Source organism: Panthera tigris, chromosome X, assembly GCF_018350195.1.
Source record: "Panthera tigris isolate Pti1 chromosome X, P.tigris_Pti1_mat1.1, whole genome shotgun sequence".
Classification (NCBI taxonomy): Eukaryota; Metazoa; Chordata; class Mammalia; order Carnivora; family Felidae; genus Panthera; species Panthera tigris.
This window is the reverse complement of record NC_056677.1, coordinates 1,750,223-1,775,860: the sequence shown is the minus strand read 5'-3', so window position 1 is coordinate 1,775,860 and position 25,638 is coordinate 1,750,223. Positions and strand designations below refer to the sequence as shown.

Below are 25,638 nucleotides of genomic sequence, written 5' to 3'. Positions count from 1 at the left end.
TAGCCCTTTGGTTTATTCCCAGTGGGGATGGAAAGAAGTGAGCAGATATCAAGATAGTTCGGTCTCATAAATGTCACCTGGGGGAGACTCTGGGACTTGGAAATAGGCACGTCAAGTAGAAAACCGGTGTGGAGTTTGTACGATGTGTGTTGACTGGACAAGCACGTATGGCAGCCGTCATCGGAAAATGGATGGTGACGAAAACCATACATGTAGGTGAGGCCACCTAGGCCAAGTCCTGGAGCACTCATCATGAATGAGTCCATGGGCAGAGAAGGCTGAAGGCCGTGAAAGAGGCAGATACAGACAACATTCTGGAACACTTGGTGTCCAGGAAGACAAGAGTAGAATGGGAATCCAAAACATACACATGGCCTGAAATGCAAAATTACCGGGGCCCCTGGGTGGCTCAGTTGGTTAAGTGTCTGACTCTTGATTTCAGCTCAGGTCATGATCTCGTGGCTTGCGATCTTGAGCCCCGAGGCAGGCTCTGCACTGACAGCATGGAGCCTGCTTCGGATTCTCTCTCTCTCTCTCTCTCTCTCTCTCTGTGTCTCTCTGCCCTTCCCCCACTCACTCTCTCTCTCAAAATAAATTAACATTAAAAAAGAAGAAAAATTATGGCAACCAAAAAAATCATGAAAGACAGATACGATGTGATTCATGGCAAAAGTGGGACCTTTCACCTCGAACTCTTTTCATGGGTTGGTTGCATTTGTTTATGTAGATTCTCCTGGACCTTCAGAGAAGGTAAGTTGTATCGGGTGTGTGAACAGAGTCACTTTTTTAAAAAAATAACTTGGAAATACTTTTGGAAAAAAAGCATTCATTACTCCTTGTCAGGGAGTTCAAACACCGTGGTTCTGTACCACATTCTGTGCTAAATGGATTTCAAGTCATTGGTGAAGTCACAGAAGTGGGTGAGTGTTGAATCATTATGCACATGCACTGAGGAGATAAAGGTACACTGAAAGCCTTCATCCTCTGCCATGTGCAAGGCATGCTGCTCTTGGGTTCCCTGACTTACTGCACGCTTGTTGATTCCTTTTAGGGACTCTGAAGTGCAAAAAGGACAAAGCCTATGAAGGTGGTCAGCTATGCGCCACGTGCTCCAGTCCCCGAAGATTGTACAAGCAAGAGATTCACAAGTTGAAGGACATTACTTGTCTCAAGCCTTCCATAGAGTCCCCTCTGAGACAGAACATGACCAGGAACAGCGAGGAAGACCAGGAACAAGAAGAAGACGGTGACGGCCAGCTGTCCCTGGAGAGGTTCCAATTCCCCCCGTGGAACATCTCTTTGAATATGACCGACGAACACGGGAACACAGTGAACTTGGTCTGTGACATCAGGAAGCCAACAGACGTGTACAAAATCCACCTGAACCAGACAGATCCCCAAGAGATTGATATAAATGCAACGGTTGCTTTGGACTTTGAGTGTCCCATGACTCGGGAAAACTATGAGAAGCTGTGGAAACTGATCGCGTATTACAGTGAGGTCCCTGTGAGGCTAAACCGAGAGCTCATGCTCGGCAAAGACCCCAAGGTCAGCTACCAGTACAGGCAAGGCGCCGATGACGACGCCCTTTACTACACGGGTGTCAGAGCCCACATTCTTGCAGAACCAGAATGGGTCATGCAGCCGTCCATAGATATCCAGCTCAACCGACGTCAGAGTACGGCCAAAAAGGTGCTGCTCTCCTATCATTCCCACTATTCGTTAACAATGCCCGCCAAAGAGGCCAGGCAGTCTCGGAGCAGAAGCTGGGTCATGATCGAACCCAGCCGAGCAGTGCACACAGCCCAGATCGTCTTGGAAGGGGATCTGTGCCAGCTAAGCTGTAACGTGAAGGCTTCTGAGAGTCCATCCATCTCCTGGGTGCTCCCGAATGGCTCCGTGCTGAAAGCACCCATGGAGGACCAGCATGGCAAGTTCTCCATCGTCACCAGCGGCTGGCTGAGGATCAGATCAACAGAGCAGTCAGACTCGGGTTTGTACCAGTGCATCGCCCAGGTGAGGGATGAAATGGACCAGACGGTGTACAGGGTCTTTGTGCAACCACCTGCCACTCAGCCTCCCGACGGACATACACTGACAATTCCAAAGAACGTAGGGGAGCCTGTGATGCTGCCTTGCAGTGCGCTGGCCATACCCGAAGCCCAGCTCAGTTGGATCCTTCCAAATAAAAGGATAATAAATAATCTGGCTAACACGTCCCATGCATCCGTGTTGGCCAACGGAACTCTTTCCATCCCAAAGGTCCAAGTCAGTGATGGCGGTTACTACAGATGTGTGGCTGTCAACCGGCAGGGGGCCGATCATTTTACTGTGGGGGTCACCGTGAGTAGGAAAGGGTCTGGCCGGTCATCCAAAAAAGGCAGACATCCAGCTGCGAAGACTCTTTCCAGAGTGCCAGGAGATGTCGTAGAGGACGAAGGTGGCTCAGGCGTAGGAGACGGAGAGAGCACTTCAAGGAGATTTCTACATGCAAAGGACCAAGAGGAGCTCCTCAAAACAAAGGACGATGCCGTCGCTGGAGGTCAGAAAACCAAGAAAGGGCGAAGAAAACTCAAACCCTGGAAGAATTCTGAAAAAGAACCAGAGACGAACATAGCAGAAGGTCGCAGAGCGTTTGAGTCCAGACGAAGGATAAATATGGCAAACAAGCAGATTAATCCAGAGCACTGGGCAGACATTTTAGCCAGAGTACGTGGGAAAAATCCCCCTAAGGGAACCGAAATACCCCAGGTCATTAAAACCACCACTCCCCCATCCGTGGGTCCGGAGGTGACGCCCCTCCTGCCTGCCGTCCCTCCCCCCTCGGTAGGGGAGGAGGGTCCTGCACGGACCACAACCAGCGCTGAAGAAACCTCGGCAGATGCATTTCCATTTGGTGAGGACGATCAGGTTTCCGGCACTGTGTCCTCAACCAGGATGGGACCGGACAGTGGACACGATGGAGTGATTGTCGCTGAACCCAAAGTGACAAGCACACATCTGGAAGAGTTTATTGACCATGACTTTTCTAAGACTGAGGATACAACTCCCACTCAAGTTGACCCAAAGTGGGCTACCACCAGTGTACTGATATCCATCCCTTATGAATCTTCTCCTACTCTCCAGACCCTGCACACGGTCTACGAAGAGCCCACCAATGAAAACACAGGCACAGAGAGCTGGCCTGCAGGAGATGTTGGGTCCGTGCCAGAGCCTACGTCAGATGGGTATGAGTCTCCACTGGGTGCCATCGCCTTGGCTGAGTCTGAGACTGTGTCCTACGTTGACCCAGATGTGGAGGCTGACTCACAGCCAGATGAAGACAACAGGAAAGAATTGACTTTCGATCACTTTACGCCAACCCCCATCGTGTGGGTTGATGACTCCAGGACATCTGAGCCATTAGATAGTGTCCCATTAGGGGTGCCAGCTGTCCAACGACAAGGACATCCACGGAGACAAACAGACAACACCCAGCTTGTGAAAGGTGCTTCAAGCACTCAGGGAAACCCGCTGATTGAAAAGGGCACAGAGGAGAATTCTCAGACACCGCAGGAAGGAGATATGCCCGAGAGAGACCCCACAAACTCCGGAGATCCTAATAGTATGGGAAAGCGAGTCAAATCTACCCCTCCGCTGGACTCTGCCCCCGGAGTGATGAATGGCATCACTCCCTCGGAACATCCCAGCGACACCACACTGGGTGCTCTCTTTGACAAGGACCCCACCACGGTAACAGCAGCGATGCCAACCAAAAAGGCCACTTCGGCTTGGGGGCCGGCCACTCACCCTTCTCGAAAGAGACCCAACGGGAGGAAGAGATTACGCGCCCACAGATTCCGACACAGGCATAAACAAACCCCGCCCACGACTTTTGCCCCGACGGAGACTTTTTCTACTCCACCTACTCAAGTACCTGAGGCGAAGGTTCCAGAGCACGTGGAGAGTTCACCGGTGCCGACATCTTGGATTGGCCGCACAGTTGGGGTCCCCAAGCAGGCGCAAACGGAGAAGCAGGCAGAACCAGTACCCAAAGGAACCCCAAGAAGGAAACACGGGAAGAGGCCAAATAAACATTGGCATTCCACTTCTACAGCGAGCTTTCCCACGTCTGCCTCGACACCCAGCCCTTCCCCAGAAAGCAAGCATGAAAATGTCATTGTCCCCAGTCCAGAAACTCCACTCTTATCTACAACCATTTCTCTGACAACTGGGGACCCACGTGAGAGGACTACCGTGGAAGATTCTGTGACAACCACCACAAAAAGACACTTGTCACCCAATAAACTCCAGGAGACCATTCCAGTCACCTATAAACCTATATCGGACGGAAAGGAAATGACGAATTATGGTGTCACAAACATCAATGAGCATAAAACGGACAGCCCAGTCCCTGATGACCCCTCTAGTAATGCTGCATCACCTTCTGGCTCTGAGGTCTCCACTGTGGGAGACTTTCAGGAGGAATCTGCTCCGTCTAGCTTTCCCGGAACCTCACCCTGGAATCCCCCAGGGACAGCCCGGCCTGGGAAGCCACAGACAGACACACCTGTTACCTGCTCTGTGGAAACCCTTACAAACTCACCCTTTCTTAAACGGTCGGAGGATATGGGTTTTCCTTCCGAGTTCCCTCCGTCAGTCACAGCATCTACACTGTTTCAACCAGAAGAAGGGGGTGTCTCAACCCCTCTCTTGAGCATAAAAGTAGAGCCGTCTTCAACTGAGGCAGAAACCACCACCGGTGCTCATGATCATCGGGAAACGACTCCAGCTGCAATCACACCTTGGAATCCTGCCTCGACTCCTGCCCCCGCGGAGGGGACTGCATCCCCTTTCCTGGCCACCACTCTTGTGTCCTGGGCACAGACCTTCACGGAGCCCACCTCTCTTTCTTCAAAGACACCACCGTTAACAGATTCCAAGGAAAACGTTTTCTTGAATTACGTGGGGATCCCAGAAACCAAAGCAGCCCCGGTGAATAACGGGGGAACACAGCATGTATTGAGGCCACATGATTTACCCACCCCTTCTTCCAGCCAGAATAAATTTAACTTAACTCCAAAGCAAGAGTTGGGAAAGGAAGCATTTGATGGAAAGGCCCAAAACAGTCTTCCACGTGGCCCCGACGGTAAGGCTGGGAGAGTCCAACTTTTCCACCAGCCAGCCAGAGTTCCTGCCCAACCAATCCCACCGAGGGGAACGGTGAGGCCACCACATGTGGCCACAGAAGGCTCCTTTAGGTACTTTGTAACTCTCCAGCCCCCTCGTCACTTGACCAACAAACCGGAAATAACGGCGTACCCTTCAAGGGCTTTGCCAGAAAATAAGCACTTTACGACTCCGAGATTACCAAGTACGACCAGTCCCATGGTTTCAGCGCAGAAGCCCAAACCTCGCCTTCCTAGTAAGTTCACTGACCAAGGAATGGACCGGTTCAGTGTCAACCCCAAAGTGTTTGGGAATAACAACATCCCGGATCTAAGAGAACCTGGTGGCAAGCTTCCAAGCTCAAGCGTACCCCATTATCCCAATGGAAGATTCCCTTTCTTTTTCAACAGGACCCTCTCTTTCCCACAGTTGGGAGTTACTCTCAAGCCCCAGACGCCTACATCCCCTGCCCCCAGCGTAAGAGAGAAAAAAATCAACCCAGGTCCCTACAATAGGCTACATTCCCAGAGCATCATCCACATGGACTTTGGTCCCCCCGCACCTCCATTATTGCACCCTCCCCGGGCCACGGGGCCGCCCTCAACAAATGCACAGAACATCCCTGTGGTCTACTCCACCCGGAGCTCCGTCCCCAACGTGGTATCATCTGGCCAGCCTTCCAGAAGCTTCCATCAGACCAGCTCCAAGCTGTTCTCTGCTGGAGGACCGCCCGCATCCAAATTCTGGACGCATGGGGAAAAGCCCCAAATCATCACCAAATCCCCTCAGACTGTGTCTGTCACCGCGGAGACAGATGCTATGTTCCCATGTGAGGCAACGGGGAAACCCACACCTTTCATTACCTGGACAAAGGTTTCCACAGGTAAGGCTTTCAAGTGTCTGCGTTTTAACTGGGGCTTGTATAGGAAGGGGTTACTTGGGCGTGTGACCCTCGTCGAAACTGCAGACTCTGGGCAAAGGGCAGATGGTTGGGACAGGAGGGGACCTCTGAGAACCTAGATACAAGGATACTCTTTTAGAGGGAACGGAAGTAAGGAACCAGAACCCCTACTCGGGCTCTAACGTATGTGAGATTTTAGTGGGGCCATGGAAACATGTAGTAGGTTCTTTGGATAAGGAATGACTGAGGCTCAGGGACATTTCAGAAAGGAGCCACTTGCCGTTTCCCTGAGGGACTCAGCACACAAGTCCTCCACCACTTGTGGGGTGCCATGAGGGTGAGGACAGGAGTGAGCAGACTCCCCTGCCCTTCCATTGGCCGGCAGGTGTAAGCACAGCCCGTCTGGGGTGCATGAGGCATTCCTTTGACTGGTACCTACACATAGGGTTCTATTCATTTGTTTGGGTTGCCATTAACAGCGGACCACATGCAGGGTGCCTTAGAGACAGGCGTTTATTCTCTCCACGTCTGGGAGACTGAGATCCAGGCAGGGCTGAGGCTGGGGGTCTGAGATGCAGGCAGGGCTGAGGCAGGGGCTCTGAGATCCACGCAGGGGCAAGCATGGGGGTCTGGGATCCAGGCAGGGCTGAGGCTGGGAGTCTGAAGTCCAGGCAGGGCTGAGGCTGGGGGTCTGAAGTCCAGGCAGGACCGAGGCTGAGGGTCTGAGATCCAGGCAGGGCTGAGGCTGGGAGTCTGAGATCCAGGCAGGACTTGAGTTTAGGAGTCTGAGGCCCACGCGGGGCTGAGGCTGGGAGTGTGAGATCCAGGCAGGGCCGAGGCTTGGAGGCTTAGGTCCACGTGAGGTTGAGGCTGGGAGTCCGAGATCCACGCAGGGCTGAGGCTGAGAGTCAAAGATCCAGGCAGGGCGGAGGCTGGGAGTCTGAGGTCCAGGCAGGGCTGAGGCTGGGGGTCTGAGATCCAGGCAGGGCGGAGGCTGAGAGTCTAAGATCCAGGCAGGGTGGAGGCTGGGACTCTGTGGTCCAGGCAGGGCTGAATATGGGAGTCTGAGGTCCAGGCAGGGCTGAGGCTGGGAGTCTGAGATCCAGGCAGGGCCGAGGCTGGGGCTCTGTGGTCCAGGCAGGGCCGAGGCTGGGCGTCTGTGGTCCAGGCAAGGCTGAGGATGGGAGTCTGAGGTCCAGGCAGGGCTGAGGCTAGGAGTCTGAGATCTAGGCAGGGCTGAGGCTCGGGGTCTGATATCCAGGCAGGGCTGAGGCTGGGGGTCTGATATCCAGGCAGGGCTGAGGCTGAGGGTCTGAGGTCCAGGCAGTGCTGAGGCTGGGCGTCTGAGATCCAGGCAGGGCTGAGGTTGGAGGTCTGAGATCCAGGCAGGGCTGAGGTTGGAGGTCTGAGATCCAGGCAGGGCCCAGGCAGGGAGTCTGACATCCAAGCAGGGCTGAGGCTGGGGGTCTGAGTTCCAGGCAGGGCTGAGGCTGAGAGTCTAAGATCCAAGCAGGGTGGAGGCTGGGAGTTTGAGGTCCAGTCAGGGCTGAGGCTGGGGGTCTGAGGCCCAAGCAGGGCTGAGGCTGGGAGTCTGAGATCCAGGCAGGGCCGAGGCTGGGAGTCTGAGATCTAGGCAGGGCTGAGGCTGGGAGGCTGAGTTCCAGGCAGGGCTAGAGGCTGGGACTCTGACGTCCAGGCAGGCCTGAGGCCGGGGGTCTGAGATCCAGGCAGGGCTGAGGCTGGGAGTCTGAGATCCAGGCAGGGCTGAGGCTGGGTGTCTGAGGTCCAGGCAGGGCTCAGGCTGGGAGTCTCAGATCTAGGCAGGGCTGAGGCTGGGAGGCAGAGTTCCAGGCAGTGCTAGAGGCTGGGACTCTGACGTCCAGGTGGGGGCGAGGCTGGGGGTCTGAGATCCAGGCAGGGCTGTGGTTAGGGGTCTCAGGTCCAGGCAGGGCTGAGGCTGGGAGTCTGAGATCCAGGCAAGGCTGAGGCTGGGAGTCTGAGAGATCCAGGCAGGCTGAGGCTGGGAGCGTGAGTTCCAGGCTGGGCTAGAGGCTGGGACTCTGACGTTCAGGCAGGGCTGTGGCTGGGAGTCTGAGATCCAGGTGGGGCGAGGCTGGGTGTCTGAGGTCCAGGCAGGGCTGAGGCTGGGAGTCTGAGATCCAGGCAAGGCTGAGGCTGGGAGCCTGAGTTCCAGGCTGGGCTAGAGGCTGGGACTCTGACGTTCAGGCAGGGCTGTGGCTGGGGGTCTGAGATCCAGGCAGGGCTGTGGCTGGGAGTCTGAGATCCAGGTGGGGCGAGGCTGGGGGTCTGAGATCCAGGCAGGGCTGAGGCCAAGAGTCTGAGATCCAGGCAGGGTGGAGTCGAGGAGGCTGACATCCAGGCAGAGCTGAGGCTGGGGTCTGAGATCAGGCAGGGCTGAGGCTGGGGGGCTGAGATCCAGGCGGGGCTGAGGCTAGTTCCTCCTCTGTCCTGTCTGCTTGGCTTGTAGACCCTGTCTTCTCCCTGTGTCCTCACATCGTCATCCCTCTGTGTGGGTCTGTGTCCTCATCATCCCCTCTCCCTGTTCGGACACACGCCCTCCCCGAATACAATGCACCCCAACGACCTCATGTTGCCATAATTATCTCCTGAAAGACCCCATCGCCAGACAGTCCTGTCCTGAGATCCTAGGGATGCTTCTTCAACGTACAAGTTGGGAAGGGGACGCAATTCAGCCCAGCACAAGGGTGCATGCTGGGAATGCTGGGATGCCCAAAGAGCTCTCGGCTTTGCAAGGGTGAGCATCCACTTCATCTGGACGGCAAAACAGTTTCCAGGTGACGGAGGAAAGGAACATCTGACGAGACACCACGAACGGCCCACTGCTTCCCTTCCCTGTCTTTCTCTCTCAACGCGGCTGTGTCCTTCAGGCCTGGATTCTGATCAGAGGGGTTTTTTCCTTCCTCTGTCCATTTTGATGATACAGGAATGATTTATGCTGATGGCAATCGCACTGGAGGGAGCTATTCATTCCTCGCTTAGGTTTATCTCACCAGCGTTTTGGAAACCTTCTGAAGTTCAGCAGAGGCTCCGCGCACAGGGGAATTAAGGACCTCTTTGATCCGCTCAACACTGATGTCATATGTTTGCGTCATGATCTAAGGAGGGATGTTGCTCGAAGTAGAGGGCTTTTCATCCCGAAAGCATCGTGCCTGCGTTTCTCTCCCGGCAAAACGTATTTGTATTAACCCGTAGAATCTTCGTGCCTCACGTGAGAGCAGATCACCCCCCGGACCGGGCCCCCCTCACTAGACACACATGCGCACAGGGAGCCGTGGGTGCAGGCGGGATCCAGGAGCCCAGCTGTGTGGGAAGCGAGGAGAATGCCAGAACTCAGGGCTGGCCAGGACTTTTCGTTTTGTATACATGGGATTTGGTATTCTTCAGAAATCGTGAGGCCACGACCTCAGGGAAGGACGACCGTTGAAGACAGTGTGTTTTGCAATAAGAGGGGACCACGCAGGGAGGGGCCAGGGTCCGTCAGCAGGCAGAAGGGGTCAGGGAAACATGGACGGGAGCCTTGACTGGAGTTTGTGCAAGGAGGCTTAGGGCTGGCTGGCTTGAATCTCACCATTGGGCTCTGGGGCCTAGGGGCTTCCCGAATGTGTGGTCCCGCCCTGGGAAGCTTCCAGCAGGTGAGTGGTGGCCTGGGAACGGGAGAGCCCCATACACAAGGGGGTCGGGGTATGGGCTCTGGATTGGGTGGTTTATTTTTATTTATTTGTAATTTTTTAATGTTCATTTATTTTTGAGAGAGACAGGGAGAGAGAGAGAGGTGAGTGGGAGGGGGTAGAGAGGGAGACAGACACAGAATCTGAAACAGGCTCCAGGCTCTGAGCTGTCAGCACAGAGCCAGACGCGGGGCTCGAACCCACGAACCGTGAGATCATGACCTGAGCCAAAGTCAGACGTTTAACCGACTGAGCCACCCAGGCATCCCTGCATTTATTTATTTACTGTTTATTTATTTATTTTTGAGAGTGGTGATCTACTTCTAATGCATACTTCTTTTTTAAAAATATTTATTTTATTTTTCAGACAGGCAGAGAGAGAGAGAGAGAGAGAGAGAGAGAGCGTGTGAGCAGGGGAGGGGCAAAGAGAGAGGGAGACACGGAATCCGAAGCGGGCTCCAGGCACAGAGCCTGAGGCTGGGCTCAAACTGATGAACCCTGAGGTCGTGATCTGAGCTGAAATCGACATTTCCGTCACTTGAGGGACTCAGTCACCCAGGCGCCCCTATTAGTTTGCATTTAAAAGGTGAATTGCTTGCTAACTCTGGGACTGGCTAGTTCTGGGAGGGGCCTGGGGTCCCTCCAGGGTCAGCAAAACCCAGATGTGAAAGCATCAGAAAAGCCTAGTTGCTAACACATCCTGAGCGTGGTGACAGCTCAGAGCCTGGAGCCTGCTTCACGTTCTGTGTCTCCCTCTCTCTGCCCCTCCCCTGCTTGTGCTCTGTCACTCTGTGTCAAAAATAAATAAATGTTAAAAAAAGAGAAGACAGAAAGAAAGAGAGGAAGGAAGGAAAAGAAAGAAAGAAAGAAAGAAAGAAAGAAAGAAAGAGAAAGAGGGAGGGAGGAAGGGAGGAAGGAAGGAAGGAAGGAAAGGAAAGAAGAAAGAAAGAAAGAAAGAAAGAAAGAAAGAGGAAGGAAGGAAGGAAGGAAGGAAGGAAGGAAGGAAAAGAAAGAAAGAGAAAGAAAGAAAGAAAGAAAGAAAGAAAAAGAAAGAAAGAGGAAGGAAGGAAGGAAAGAAAAGAAAGAAAGAAGAAAGAAAGAAAGAAAGAAAGAAAGAAAGAAAGAAAGAAAGGGAAAGAAAGCAAAATTTAAAGTTTACAAACTTCCTCGTAGAGATTTTACCATTTGGTTGGGGCACCTGGGTAGGTAGTTGGGGCCGTTAAGCGTCTGTCCGACTCCTGATTTCAGCTCAGGTCGTGATCTCACGGTCCGTGAGTTCCAGCCCCGCGTCAGGCTCTGTGCTGACACCTCGGAGTCTGGACCCCGCTTCCGATTCTGTGTCTCCCTCTCTCTCTGCGCCTCCCCCGCTCGCACTCTGTCTCTCTCTCAAAAAATAAATCAACATTAAAAAATATTTTAAAAAACCATGGGGAGGAGAGGGTGAGGAGAGAGAGAAGCACGCCCCCAGACTGCCGTGCGGGGAGGGCTCTCGACTCCGTGTGGAAGCAGGAGTGAGCACCCAAGTCGGTCAGACATGGCAGAGAGGGACCAGCTCAATGTCGCTCACGTTGGACTCGGGAGCCTGGCCACACACAGGCCGGCGGGGGGCAGGGGGGGGCGGTCAGCCTCCGCACCTGTGTCTCTAGTAGCAGAAGTGACAAGGAAATCCCCCGGTGCCAGGGGTGGGGTGTGGGGGGGGGGGGGGTGGATCTCATAGAAGCTTCCAGAAAGCCCTCCAAACCCATGCTGGCTGCTCTTCGCCGGAAGGTGGCATATCCCTCGATTCTGGGGTCGGCATACGAGCCAGAAATGGTGACCCTGAACGTTCTGTCGTCTCCGTGGTGGAGCTGGGGGCTGGTCTTCGCTTCTGCGGGTCCGGACATGAAGAGAAGGATTGATTCAGCTCCTTAACGAGGAATCGTCCTCCCTGGCTTGTGCGGAGAGGGTGCGTTTGCCTGGAACCTGATTGTACCTGTTTTGACTCCCAGGTGCCCTGATGACCCCCAACACCAGGCTCCAGCGGTTCGAGGTCTTGCAGAACGGCACCTTTGTCATCCGGAAGGTACAGGTGCAGGACCGTGGCCAGTACATGTGCACGGCCAAGAACCTACACGGGGCGGACAGGATGGTGGTCCTGCTGTCTGTCACCGTGCAGCAGCCCCAAATCCTAGCCTCCCACTACCAAGACGTCACCGTGTACCTGGGAGACACCATTGCCATGGAGTGTCTGGCCAAGGGAACCCCGGCGCCCCAGATCTCCTGGATTTTCCCGGACAGGAGGGTGTGGCAGACCGTGTCCCCCGTGGAGGGCAGGGTCACGCTGCACGAAAACAGGACCCTGTCCATCAAAGAGGCCTCTTTCTCGGACAGAGGCGTCTACAAGTGCGTGGCCAGCAACGCGGCGGGCGCGGACAGCCTGGCCATCCGGCTGCACGTGGCGGCCCTGCCACCCGTCATCCACCAGGAGAAGCTGGAGAACATCTCGCTGCCCCCGGGGCTCAGCATCCACATCCACTGCACGGCCAAGGCCGCGCCCCTGCCCAGCGTGCGCTGGGTGCTGTGGGACGGGACCCAGATCCGGCCGTCGCAGTTCATCAACGGGAACCTGTTCGTCTTCCCCAACGGCACGCTCTACATCCGCAACCTGGCGCCCAAGGACAGCGGCCGCTACGAGTGCGTGGCCGCCAACGTGGTGGGATCTGCGCGCAGGGTCGTGCAGCTGACGGTGCAGCGCGCGGCGGCCAACGCGCGCATCACCGGGACTTCCCCGCAGAGCACCGACGTGCGCTACGGCGCGACCCTCCGCCTGGACTGCAGCGCGTCCGGGGACCCCTGGCCTCGCATCCTCTGGCGCCTGCCGTCCAAGCGCATGATGGACTCGCTGTTCAGGTACGTGCTCCCTCCTGCCTCCCGCTGCGCTCCGGGGGCCTGCCTCCCCTCCGGGCGCTGGGGTCCCCTCCTGCATCCGCCCTGGAGCCATCGCGGGAGCCCTCTCCTTGGGGTCAGATGGGGAGGGAAGTGACTCCGTGTCGGGACAAAGATGCTCGCACCTGGATCCCTGCGTGTGCTCCGCGCAGGGAGCGGGCATTTCTTTCTTTGCACAGTGAGTTTTTGTCTTTGGAAAGTGGGATGTGGAAGAAACATCTGCCTTTCTCCTTCTCCTTTCCTGTTCCCCCCTCCCAAGGGAAAAAAAAATGAACCAATAACTTCTGTTTTAATGATTATATATGGACTGTATTTACAGGGATAATATTGCCTGTAGTCCCCTAGGTTGTACGATTTTGACCCAACACACACAAGAAGCTTCAGGTCTTACGAGAAAGTGGCCTTAGCGGAAGAGAAAGGCGGTGAACACAGAAGAAGTTAAAGACATGAATAGGGCACCATGTTGGAATATTCCAAACATTTCTTTTGGCTGCAAAGAGAGTCACGGTCTCATCCAGTGCCTTAAGTTCCCAGATGTACCTAGATCACTGGTTCTCCCCTGTAGGCGGCTTTGGCCCCAGGGAACATTTGGCAATATTGACAGACTTTTTGATTGACAGGAATCAGGAAGTGACGATCCCACTGGTAATCACGCTACACTGCCCAGGACACCCCATTCCAGGCAGTCATCCAGCCACAGGTCTCAGTAGTGCCCAGGCTGAGACACTAACCTAGCATGAAAGACCATTCTTCTATCATCTATGTGTCCGTCTATCTATCTATCTATCTATCTATCCATCTATCATCTATCAATGATGTATCCATCCATCACCTATCTATCTATCCATCATCTATTTATCGATCTCTCTATCTATCATCAGTGTATCCATCCATCCATCAGCTATCTATCGATTAGGTATGTATGCATGTATGTCTCTATCATCTATATCTATCATCTGTATCTATCCATCCATCTGTCCATCTATCAGCTATCTATCTATCCATCAACTATCTATCTGTCGTCTATATATCTATCCATCCATCCATCTCTCCATCCATCCATCAGCTATCTGTCTATCCATCAGCTATGTAAGCATGTATGTACATATCTATCTGTCATCTATATCTATCATATCTGTCTATCTATCTTTGATCCATCCATCCATCTGTCAGCTATCTATCTATCCATCACTTATATATGTATCTATCATCTATATCCATGTATCTATCTGTCTATCCATCCATCCATCTGTCCACTCATCTATCTATCTATCTATCTATCTATCTATTATTGGTCTATCTATCCATCTATCCATCCATCTATCCATCAGCTATCTATCTATCCATCAGCTATGTATGTATGTATCTATCATCTATATCCATGTATCTATCTATCTATCCATCCATCCATCTATCCATCAGCTATGTATGTATGTATCTATCTATCATCTATATCCATGTATCTATCTGTCTATCCATCCATCCATCTGTCCACTCATCTATCTATCTATCTATCTATCTATTATTGGTCTATCTATCCATCTATCCATCCATCTATCCATCAGCTATCTATCTATCCATCAGCTATGTATGTATGTATCTATCATCTATATCCATGTATCTATCTATCCATCCATCCATCTATCCATCAGCTATGTATGTATGTATCTATCTATCATCTATATCCATGTATCTATCCATCCATCCATCCATCTATCCATCAGCTATGTATGTATGTATGTATGTATCTATTTATCTATCTATCATCTATATCTATCTATCTGTCTATCATCTATGTACTTATCTATCTATCCATCCATCCATCCATCCATCCATCCACGAGCTATCTGTTGTGGTTTTCAGCTAGACAGATTATTCCCCCAGGGAACACCCATAAATGCCTGGGGACATATTTGGTTGTCACACTAGAGGGGAGGCTGCTAGTGGCATTGGGTGGGTGGAGACCAGGGACACAGCTCAACACCCTACAGTGGTCAGGACACCCCACCCCAGAAAGCCACCCCTCCCAGATGTCAGCCGTGCTGAGTCTGAGAAACCGTGGGCTACATCCAGAAGAGCCAATGTCTCTTCAGGAAGCATCTCAAGATACAGAGCAAAGAGACAATGGTTGCCAAAACGAAACCAAGGAAACATCAGTGGTGCCGTGGTTTAGAAACCCTGGCTCACGGCGCGTCCTCAGCATCCACAGCCCAGCAGCTCAGGCAGGAATGCATGTGGACGTGGGTCCCACCGCAGCACGTGAGGAGGGAAGCCAGCACCCGGGGCCTCGGGGCAGCTGTGCCTGGCCTCTCCAGTTTCTTTCCAATGCAGGGAAAGGGCGAACACGCTTTCTCGAAGCCTGAATGTGAACTTTAGATGGCGGGGTGGTGCCTGGTGAACCTTGCACTCTCCTTCCAGAATACCATGCACCCAGTTTTCCCTGGACTATCTCCCAGCTGGGCAGATGTACTGAATGAACGTGCAGTTAAAGAATGTGGTCCCAGGACGAATATGAGCCACTCTGCTAGTATGTCCCTATAAATCATAAATCACTGTCTTGGCATCTTCATTAGTACGAAACTCTGACTAATTGCATTCTTAGTAGAGTGTAATTAAACAACCCATGTGAGTTTTATCAAAGAGCAGGCTCTTTGGCTCGCTTACACATTGGGACTATTTAAAAATACAGATATCACAGCTTTTCTTGACTCCCGATCCCCTGTGATGCGTAGGCATGTATATGTTTCTGGGTTGCCCAGATGATTGTGGTTATGACCAAGGCTAGGAATCACCACTCCGAAGTTTCGAAAAGCTGGCAGACATAAGGTACTGCACAGAGTTTTGGACTCTAAACTCTTAAGGCACATTGAGATATGTTTGTCTCCTCCTCTCTACTGACTCACATTGGCCTGATTCACACTTGCGGCCAACCAAACGGTGTATTTGCTCATTGTTAGTTGTTGTTTGTATTTTATTAACAATAGTCAGGTTGACTCAACCGTAGGCAGACTCTGTTTGGTTTTGTGTTTTCTCTTCTTTTCTTTTCTCTTCTTTTCTTTTCTCTTCTCTTCTTTTCTTCTCTTTTCTTTTTTCTTCTTTCCCATTCTTCTCTTTTCTTGGTAACTGTACAACACAGTTCCAGACACGCTGTCCGAATAATGCAAAATTTAGGATATATTTATGGGTTCAAACTCAACCCCTCCTCTCCTGATACCACCATGGTAAATTATGTGTAATTGCAAATTTTCAATCTGGACACTTTTTGAGGGAGAATCTCCCAGATCTTTCCACTTGTTACTGTGGGAATACCTCCAATTACTCAATGCATAGACTGGCCAATTTGCAGCTCCTTGCCTCATAATGGGATATAGTATAATATAGAATAGTCAAGAGTAGAAATTACGTCCGAAGCATTTTATTCGGGAAGAACTCTGCCTCTTTATTTGGGTTAACACAGATTCATTCTCTCCATGGCTGTAGCTTCTTTTATCACTACCATAAGCTCTGCCCTGAGCTCCCTGCAAATACGCAGTGAATACCCACCCAGCCTAACTGGGCACAAGTCCTTGACTGCATTGCACATCCTGGGATCAGTGGCCAGGCCAGCCAAAGGTCAGGCTCTACCGAGTCAGAGTTCTTATTTGTGGCAAATCAATCATCTCCGCCTGTGAACGCAGTCCCCTGCCGGCTGCAAAAACCACGTGACATTTTGCAGCCGCGGCCGTGTGCCCAGAAAGTTCCCCAGACCACATGTTTTCCTTTCATTCTGGTGACCTAAAGCCAGGATAGAGCATATGGGAGACTGACATCCCTGTCCTTTTTGTCCCCCTCGGCCAGCTTTGACACCAGAATCAAGGTGTTTGCCAACGGGACCCTGGTGGTGAAGTCTGTCACGGACAAGGATGCGGGGGATTACCTGTGTGTTGCCCGGAATAAGGTTGGCGACGACTTTGTCGTGCTCAAGGTGAATGTGGTCATGAGACCGGCCAAGATCGAGCACAAGGAGGAGAATGACCACAAGGTCTTCTACGGGGGTGACCTGAAAGTGGACTGTGTGGCTACCGGGCTTCCCAACCCCGAGATCTCCTGGAGCCTCCCGGATGGCAGCCTGGTCAACTCCTTCATGCAGTCTGACGACGGCGGTGGCCGCACCAAGCGCTACGTGGTTTTCAACAACGGGACCCTCTACTTCAACGAAGTCGGCATGCGGGAGGAAGGGGATTACACCTGCTTTGCCGAAAACCAGGTTGGGAAGGATGAGATGACGGTGCGAGTGAAGGTGGTGACCGAGCCCGCCGCCATCCGGAACAAGACGTACGCCGTGGTTCAGGTGCCCTATGGCGACGTGGTCACCGTGGCGTGCGAGGCCAAAGGGGAGCCCACGCCCAGGGTGACGTGGCTCTCTCCAGCCAACAGGCTGATCCCCGCCTCCTCCGATAAGTACCACATATACCAGGATGGCACTCTTCTCATCCAGAAAGCCCAGCGCTCAGACAGCGGCAATTACACCTGCGTGGTCAGGAACAGCGCCGGGGAGGACCGGAAGACGGTCTGGATCCACGTCAACGTCCGGTCGCCCACCATCAACGGGAACCCCAACGCCATCACCACGGTGCGGGAGATCGCGGCCGGGGGGAGTCGCAAACTCATTGACTGCCAGGCGGAAGGCATCCCCACTCCGAGGGTCTTGTGGGCCTTTCCCGAGGGCGTGGTTCTGCCGGCCCCTTACTATGGGAACCGGATCACCATCCATCGCAACGGCACGCTGGACATCAGGAGTCTCAGGAAAAGCGACTCCGTGCAGCTGGCGTGCATCGGCCGCAACGAGGGAGGGGAAGCCAGGTTGATTGTCCAGCTCACGGTCTTGGACCCCGTGGAGAAGCCCATCTTCCACGACCCGGTCAGCGAGAAGATCACGGCCATGGCTGGCCACACCATCAGTCTCAACTGCTCGGCCGCAGGGACCCCGACGCCCACCCTGCTGTGGGTCCTTCCCAATGGGACAGAGCTCCAGAGCGGCCAACAGCTGCAGAGATTCTACCATAAGGGTGACGGCATGTTGCACATCAGTGGCCTCTCCTCCGTGGACGCGGGGGCCTACCGCTGCGTGGCCCGCAACTCGGCCGGCTACACGGAGAGGCTGGTCTCTCTGAAGGTGGGACTGAAACCCGAGATCAGCAACCAGTATCACAAGCTGGTGAGCATCGTCAACGGGGAGACCCTGCAGCTGCACTGCACCCCTCCGGGGGGCCGGTCAGCTCGCCTCTCTTGGACGCTCCCCAACACCATGCTGTTGGAGGGCCCCCAAACACGGGGGCGCTTTTCCCTCTGGGAAAACGGCACCCTCACGGTGCGCGACGCCTCCGTCTTCGACAGGGGAACCTACGTGTGCAAGGTGGATACGGAGTATGGCCCTTCCGTCATGAACTTTCCAGTTATCGTGATCGCTTACCCGCCCCGCATCACCAGTGAGCCAACCCCCGTCATCTACACGCGGCCCGGGAACACCATCAAGATAAACTGTATGGCCATGGGGATTCCCAAGGCCGAGATCACCTGGGACCTGCCGGACAAGTCGCACCTGACCGCCGGGGCGCAGGCCCGTCTGTATGGGAACAGATTCCTTCACCCCCAGGGCTCACTGACCATCCAGCAGGCCACACACAGAGACGCGGGTTTCTACAAGTGCACTGCAAAAAACATCCTAGGCACTGACTCGAAAACTACTTATATCCACATCTACTGAAATGCCTCCCCCAGAATGTGGACTCCACACAGCCACTGCTTGGCAAGTTAGAACAAAGCCTCATTTGTAAGGAAAGCCGCCTCAGTCAGATGGTCAGGACTCTTAGCGGATCTGTCACGGTGCATGGGAGCCCCCGTCTGGGTTTCAGGTTCATGTTGACTTTGACCTACGCTTGTCGGCAAAAGGAAGCAGGGCAAACACGAGAAGCATGGTTTGGCTTCTCCAGGGACTTTCGTTCATGTTTATGGGATGTCGTGTGCTCGCAGGAGCTGACTTGCACACACCACGCCAATGCCTTACTGGGCGTCTGTAGCAGACGTAAGGAGAACTCCCTGAAAATAAACCATAGAGATTGCCGGTGCCTTGCTACCCCGTTGAAGATGCATCCCCTAGTTAACCTGCTGCAGTCTTAACATGATAGAATGTTCTACGATGACTACCCATCTTTCACTTATGTCCTGTCACTTTAGAACTCCAGCTTGCCCAAGAAGGGCTTAGAAGCACAGTGACTGATGTCTTTGTAATGTACAAGTTTCATGCAATATGGCTACCATTTTATATGGGACTCACTTTTTATATATTGGACTCACTTTCTCCCTGGAACTCACTTTTTATATAAGGTCTTACCTAAAGACTTTTTTTATATTTTCTTTCCAATCAGACGATGAGGCTAGAAAGAAAGGAACACTTTCTGTCTCATTAAAAATAATAAATTATTGGTCTTTACAAGACTTGGATACATGAGAGCAGGCATGGAAATACAATTGAAAAAAAATAGCCTCCAAACCTCCTTGAGCAAATTCAGTAACCGTGATTATATTACCTTCCCCAGCAACCCTACAGTGTGGGAGGCTGGGAGATTGGATTTCCTCGTTTGTGGATTTATCTTGAGAGCTGAAGTCGGGGAGGGGGAAGGAGAGGGTAGGAGAGAGCTAAGCCGTGTCCCTGAACAATGAATCCAGAGCCTCCTGGAAAAGCCCGGAAAGGTGTCTCCCTCATGCAACGCCCCGTCGGTGTGTGCTCATGGAAAATAGGAGACATGTTATCCCCATGACTGCTTTACTGTATTTTTAAGGTCAATATAATGTACATTTGATAATAAAATAATATTTTCCAAATAACTAGGCAATGATAATAGTCCTATTTTCCAGGGCAAGAGCATTTCACATGAATTTGGGTATAAAGCAGTGTTTAAAGAGCTGCCTTTATCCAGCACATTGGAATTATTTTATTATCTGCAAGGGTTTAACAGGCAAGGAAACTGAGTGGCTCTAAGCATGTATTTTACAGGAAGGTATGGTGGGACCCTTCCATTCCAGGGGGTGCTGGTTCAGTAAAAAGCAAGACAATCAGGGGCACCTGGTTGGTTCAGTCGGTTGACCATCTATCTGACTTTGGCTGAGGTCATGATCTCTTGGTTCATGAGTTTGAGCTCCACATCTGGCTCTGTGCTGACAGCTCAGGGCCTGGAGCCTGCTTCAGATTCTGTGTCTCCCTCTGTCTCTCTGCCCCTCCCCTGCTCACACTCCCTCTCTCTCTGTCTCTCAGAAATGAATAAAGGTTAAAGAAATAAAAAAAAAAAAAGAAGCAAGACAATGGCGGGGGGGTGGGGACGTGGTGCCTTTGCAATCGCTCAGGAAATTCTCTTTGGGAAAGACACATCTGGGGCACATGTCCCAGCCTTCCTCGAATATGCCAAACTGTCATTCTTCTGTTTCCCCTAAGAGGAAAAACAAAACTCGAGATAAGTATTTGGGAAGAACATGACTCTCAGCGTTGACACCAAGTGAAATGCTGCCAATCTTTAATGAATGGCAGTCACTGATGCAAAACAGTGCTTGGCTCTCCATGACCTGTGGGATGCACAGAGGGTCTCTCGTCTGTCCCTCATTAATCCATTTATTTGCTTACACATATTCGCAGTGCCCTTACCATGTGCGGGATACGAGGGCAGGCCCTGAGAGAACCACGTGTGCAGGAAACACGTCTTGCCTCAAGAGTTCATGCTCCGTAGACAAGTCTTCAGCCAAAGGAGGGCTTCTCGACCTCTGCACCCATTTGGGTTAATGAGGGACAGACGAGAGACCCTCTGTGCACCACTCTCTGGCGTGGGGTGTCCTGTGCACTGTAGAGTGTTGAGCAGGGTCCCTGTTCTCCACCCACTAGATGCTGGTAGCACGTGCCAATCCAGGCGTGACAACCAAAAGATGGCTCCAGACATTGGCAAACGTGCCCGCTAAGATTGCCCCTGCTTGAGAACCACTGCCATGGATGCCAGATATATGGTGGAGGACAAAGATGAAAATGATACATAGGTAAATAGATGGACAGATGATGAAGAGGAAGATGATGATGATGATGATGATGATAAATAAATAGATTGGTGACACACGGGTGGGCTCCACACGCATCCTCAAGGACTTGCCCTGTCCTGCCGGAGGCAAGATAGCACGGCACAAAGACGCCTTTGGTGGTCTCCACGCACAGTCTTCTCAAAGGATGGAAAACAGTTGCCCAGGTCAGCTTGACACAAGCCTGAGACATTCAGAACCATTACACGTGGTTCAAAGAGCTTTCAGAACCCAGGAGACTCAAAGGCCACATCAGACGGAAGGGTGAGTGACATTTTTATGATGGGAAGTCATAACAGGGATGGCTGGACTTATTCCCCAGGAGTAAACACATTTAAGTCCGTTTGCCCACAATACGGATGTGTGTGATTTCAGATTGTTAATTGACACCACATATCGTTCTCTCATGACTCGTAAATACTATATTAACGACATAATACATTAACTAAAAGAAGGTCTCCCCCACCCGCCCTCCACAAACTTCTAACATTGGGTACATGTGCTTGTAAATCTGGGTGCATGAGCAAAACTCTTAGCTAGCAGACAGGTGTCCCTCTTTGCTCCCAGGGTTCCACTGGAAAAGAGAACCCAAACCGGGCAATTTGGTTTCCAATTGCAAATAGAGCTCTCGTTCCAATGAAGCTGGACAGGACTCTAGATCTGGTGAGGCCAGCCTCTCTCTTGCTACTAAATGGAAAGTGTAGGATGCTACATCCTGCAGAGGACTTTTCTGCACTTTTTATCCCGTGAGACCAAACTACAGATGGGCAGTGTGGTGAGTTTCTGGGTTCCGGGAGGACCTGATATTTTGGGAAAGGAAACTGCATCCCACGGGTCGGCTATTCGGCCTTCCTAACAGACTTAAACTTGTTACATCATGAGAAGTCACTGGCTTTCCTTCTTGGCTTTGTGGTGTGATCACCTGGGGAGATTAAAAATTCCTCATGTCCTGGTGTGTTCATTTCCTGGGGCTGCCATAGCAAATTACCACAAATTGGGAGGGGGATGGGTAGGGCTTAAAGGAATTGAAATTTATGCTCTCCCAGTTCTGGGGAACTATTTCTGAGGTCCACGTGGGGCAGGACCACTGAGATCCAGGAGGGGCAGGGCCACGGAGACCCAGGAGGGGCAGGACCACTGAGACCCAGGAGGGGCAGGACCACAGAGATCCAGGCAGGGCAGGGCTGTGCTCCCTCCAGAGGCTCCAGGAGAAGATCCTTCCCAGCTTTTCCAGCTTCTGGGGCTCCAGGCATCCCTGGACTTTTGGCTACGTCCCTCCCATCTCTGCCTCCGTTCTCTGTGTCTGTGTCTCCCCTTTTTTGTCCCTTATAAGGACACCTCCCATTAGATTTAGGGTCTACTTGGGTAATCTAGGATGAACTCATCCAGAGATGTTTTACCTAATTATGTCTTCAAAACTTGTTTTCCTAAATAAGGTCCATTCATAGGTTTCAGGGTTTAGGACGTGGACATATCTTTTGGGGGCCATCATTCAACCTAATACACCAACCCATATGTCTAGCTAATTCAGAATCTTAGAAGAAGGCCCTGTAATTATAATCTGTGTCAAGGTAGAGGTGAACAAGTGGCTGGTGTAGTGCTGAGATCCATCAGGTGGTTTGGCAAATCTATACCATGGTCCTTTCTGCATTTCCTTATGGGTTAACGCTCTGTGGGGCAATCTAATGTGCTCTTTTCTGCCATATTGCAGGGCCCCTGCCCGTATAGACATCAGAGCCTTGGTACGTGCTATTTAACCTCCTGTGCTCTGTTTGCAGACTTGGGAGAGAGAGGAAGCTCCCTGCACACCCACCTTAGAGGGTCATTGTTCAGATAGAAAATAATGTGCTTAGAACAGAGACTTACCCATTGCATGTGTTTCCTATGCTTTGCGATTTCCATACTTAGTCCTTTTATTTCCCAAACTTTTAAAATAGCTCTGGCTTCCAATGCACGTTCACACACTGTGTTCCATTCAGTCTTCACAAAGGCACATGGAAGGCTTGAATTCTGAGGACGAGTCTTCGTGATGATATAGTCTGCTCCTACGCCATGAGTCTTTGGCTGTGACCCGCCCATCCGAAGCCACGTAACAGGACCAGAACCAGAAGCAGAAGCAACCTGTGTACTGGGCTGGGCTCTGCTCAACTATGAGGCTTATTAGAATATGGCAGAAAAAAAAAAACAACAAAGCTTTGAAATCAATGAGACGCGGTCTTGAATTTAGGTTCTGCCCCTTATCAGCTATGAGAACCTAAGTATGATCTAGCTTCCATTTCCTTGTATGTCAGAGGACATTAACACTCCTCACTTTATAGGGTTACTAGGAAATCCACTGAGATAACATACAGATAGTGAGACAATGGTTAAAAGTCCAATTTTTAAAAAAAATCCTACAGCTGTACCTATCACATATTAGAGTAACATAAATCATCTGAAAGAGAAATATACATATTTTTGTTGTTTTAGAAACTCTACAACACCTTTTGATTATGTGAAAAGAAAGTCCAGCCCCAGTTTGGACTCTCAGAAACATGTTGAGGTGTGAGAGCAAAGAAGTGAGGGGCCGCAAACAAAAAAATAGAGGAAAGAGAGAGGGGTAGATAGATAGATAAGTGATAGATAGATAGATAGATAGATGATAGATAGATATGGGTGGACAGATAGATATGTATAGATAGATGATAGATAGATAGATAGATAGAGGTAGATAGATAGATAGATAGGTAGATACATAGATACATAGATAGATGGATAGATAGATGATAGATAGATGGATGATAGATAGATAGATAGATGATAGATAAATGATAGATAGGTAGATAGATGGATGATAGATGGATAGATAATAGATGATAGATAGATAGATATGGTACACAATATATAAAATATTTACAAATCAATATAAAATTACATATGTATGAATATTGGGATTCAAGATTCAAGAAACCATAGTTGAGCCGACTATTAAATCAACGTTTACATTTCCTGCTGAATCTTTCAGTATCCAAAATGTCTACGTAAACGTCACATTGTGCATACTATGTCCTGGCTGCCTGTTTCACACACCGTAAAACGAACATCCCTAGCACCTTGCAGGATCCGTTTGCCCCAGTGACTGTACGTCATGTGAGCAGATAACTCTCATCGGTCTATGAAACGTTTTCCATTCATAAAGCAAAATGCCACAATCCTGAATAGTATCCAGACCTTCCCACACATCTTAACACAAGTCTTCTTAATAATTATTTATTTTAAAAGTTAGGTAAGAAGAGACAGAAAAATGAACAGGTGGGATTCCAAGGGTAAAGCTGGATAATTGCAGAAGTCACACATAGCAGGGAAAATATAACTTGGGAAGCACTTTCAACGCTAAAAAATGAAATTTAAAAAATCTTGGTACTATTTTCTTTGGTACCTATTCCCATTTTACTACATAGAAAACACTTTTATTTTTATTTTTATTGAAGTTTATTTATTTTGAGAGAGAAAGAGAGTGGGGGAGGGGCAGAGAGAGGGAGAGACAGAATCTCCGGTAGGCTCCATGACATCAGGGGTGCCATCGACGCATGGCAGGGCTCGAACTCATCAACTGTGAGACCATGACCTGAGCCAAAATCAAGAGTCAGAGGGTTAACCGACTGAGCCACCCAGGTGCCCCTAGAAAACATTTTTAAAAGGCTACCCTACCACATACTGTAGCCTGGATGTAGATCTGGTGTCCAGTTACTAAGTCTCGGAGTTTTTTCCCCTGCTAGAATGTCGACAGCAATGCCATTTCCCTAACACCAAGGTGATTAGCTATCCTTGAAGCCTGAAGCATCTCCTGACACATTGCGGAATATTGGTGAGGTCCATCTTCCCAGGCAGGCTGAGACTACATTTCCCAGGCTCCCTTGCTTCTAGATGGCGTCATGTGATCAATTCTCACCAAACAGGTGACTTCCTTCCAGGCTAAAATGATGGATATAGAAATTATAAGGTGCTAGAGGACGGAGGGGCTGCAGATAGGAAGAGCCTGAGTTTCTGAATAGCCCCGGGGCTTTTCAGAAAGCAGGGCCTGCCATGTGGACTCTCTGTTATGCTACCGTGCTCTGAAACCCTTCCTCTTATGGCCGCCATAACTCTTGGGAACCACACTCCCCCTGGCAAGTAGACACTCATGCTTATTGGGTTATGACTTTGCAAGTCTGAGGTTTATTCTACCCGTAGGATGGTCCCATATAAGACCTTAAACCATTTATTTTGCCCATAGCATAGTCCCACGTAAGACCATGAGCCATAAGAACACTGTGATGTTTAAATAATACTTGGGGAGAGCTTTCTTTAGAAATGTGGGGGAAAACCAGTGGCTACTTCTTTTATCATTATTACAATGATCTTTGTGGATGGATTGTATAACTCAAATTTGTACACAAGTTGTGATTTTCGAAATCTCTCATATGCTGCGATTTAAAACGCATGATAAGACTTTTGGTATTAATTATTTATTCTAGAGCAAGGAACTAGGGCCCATGAAATCCCAAATTTCTCCCATCTGTGAGCCATAGAGAACCACTGCCTGCAGTCCAGGCCAATATTTCAGCTGGATTTGTAAATATGGCATACATTAAAATTTCCTACAACGGTTTTGTCAAAACAACCAGGCTCTGAGGTTTCCCCTCCTGATTGTTTAAGAAATAGAAAGAGAAAAGTATATTTTCATTTAAAAAAATACATAAAGTGGCTTGAGAGCAGGAATGCGTTGTTAGTGAAACTGAATTCAACTTTTCTGTTATGAAAAAGAGAATGTAGACACAGTGCTTTGGGAAGGAAGAAACCAGGCTCTTTTCCATTAATGTCTGGCAACGTGAATTT

The 25,638-nt window shown here is 50.7% G+C and overlaps 1 protein-coding gene across 1 annotated transcript in view; it reads left to right on the top strand.

Annotated features, from left to right (window-relative positions):
* The window catches only part of MXRA5 (matrix remodeling associated 5), a 29,724-nt gene extending 10,183 nt beyond the window's left edge, over positions 1-19,541 (top strand). The window contains exons 5-7 of the mRNA XM_042974871.1: positions 1,052-6,031; positions 11,748-12,648; positions 16,522-19,541. Coding sequence (XP_042830805.1) covers positions 1,052-6,031; positions 11,748-12,648; positions 16,522-18,430 — 7,790 coding nt within the window. The 3' untranslated portion in view covers positions 18,431-19,541. The remainder of the gene's footprint in view (positions 1-1,051; positions 6,032-11,747; positions 12,649-16,521) is intronic.
* The last annotated feature ends 6,097 nt before the right edge of the window (positions 19,542-25,638 follow it).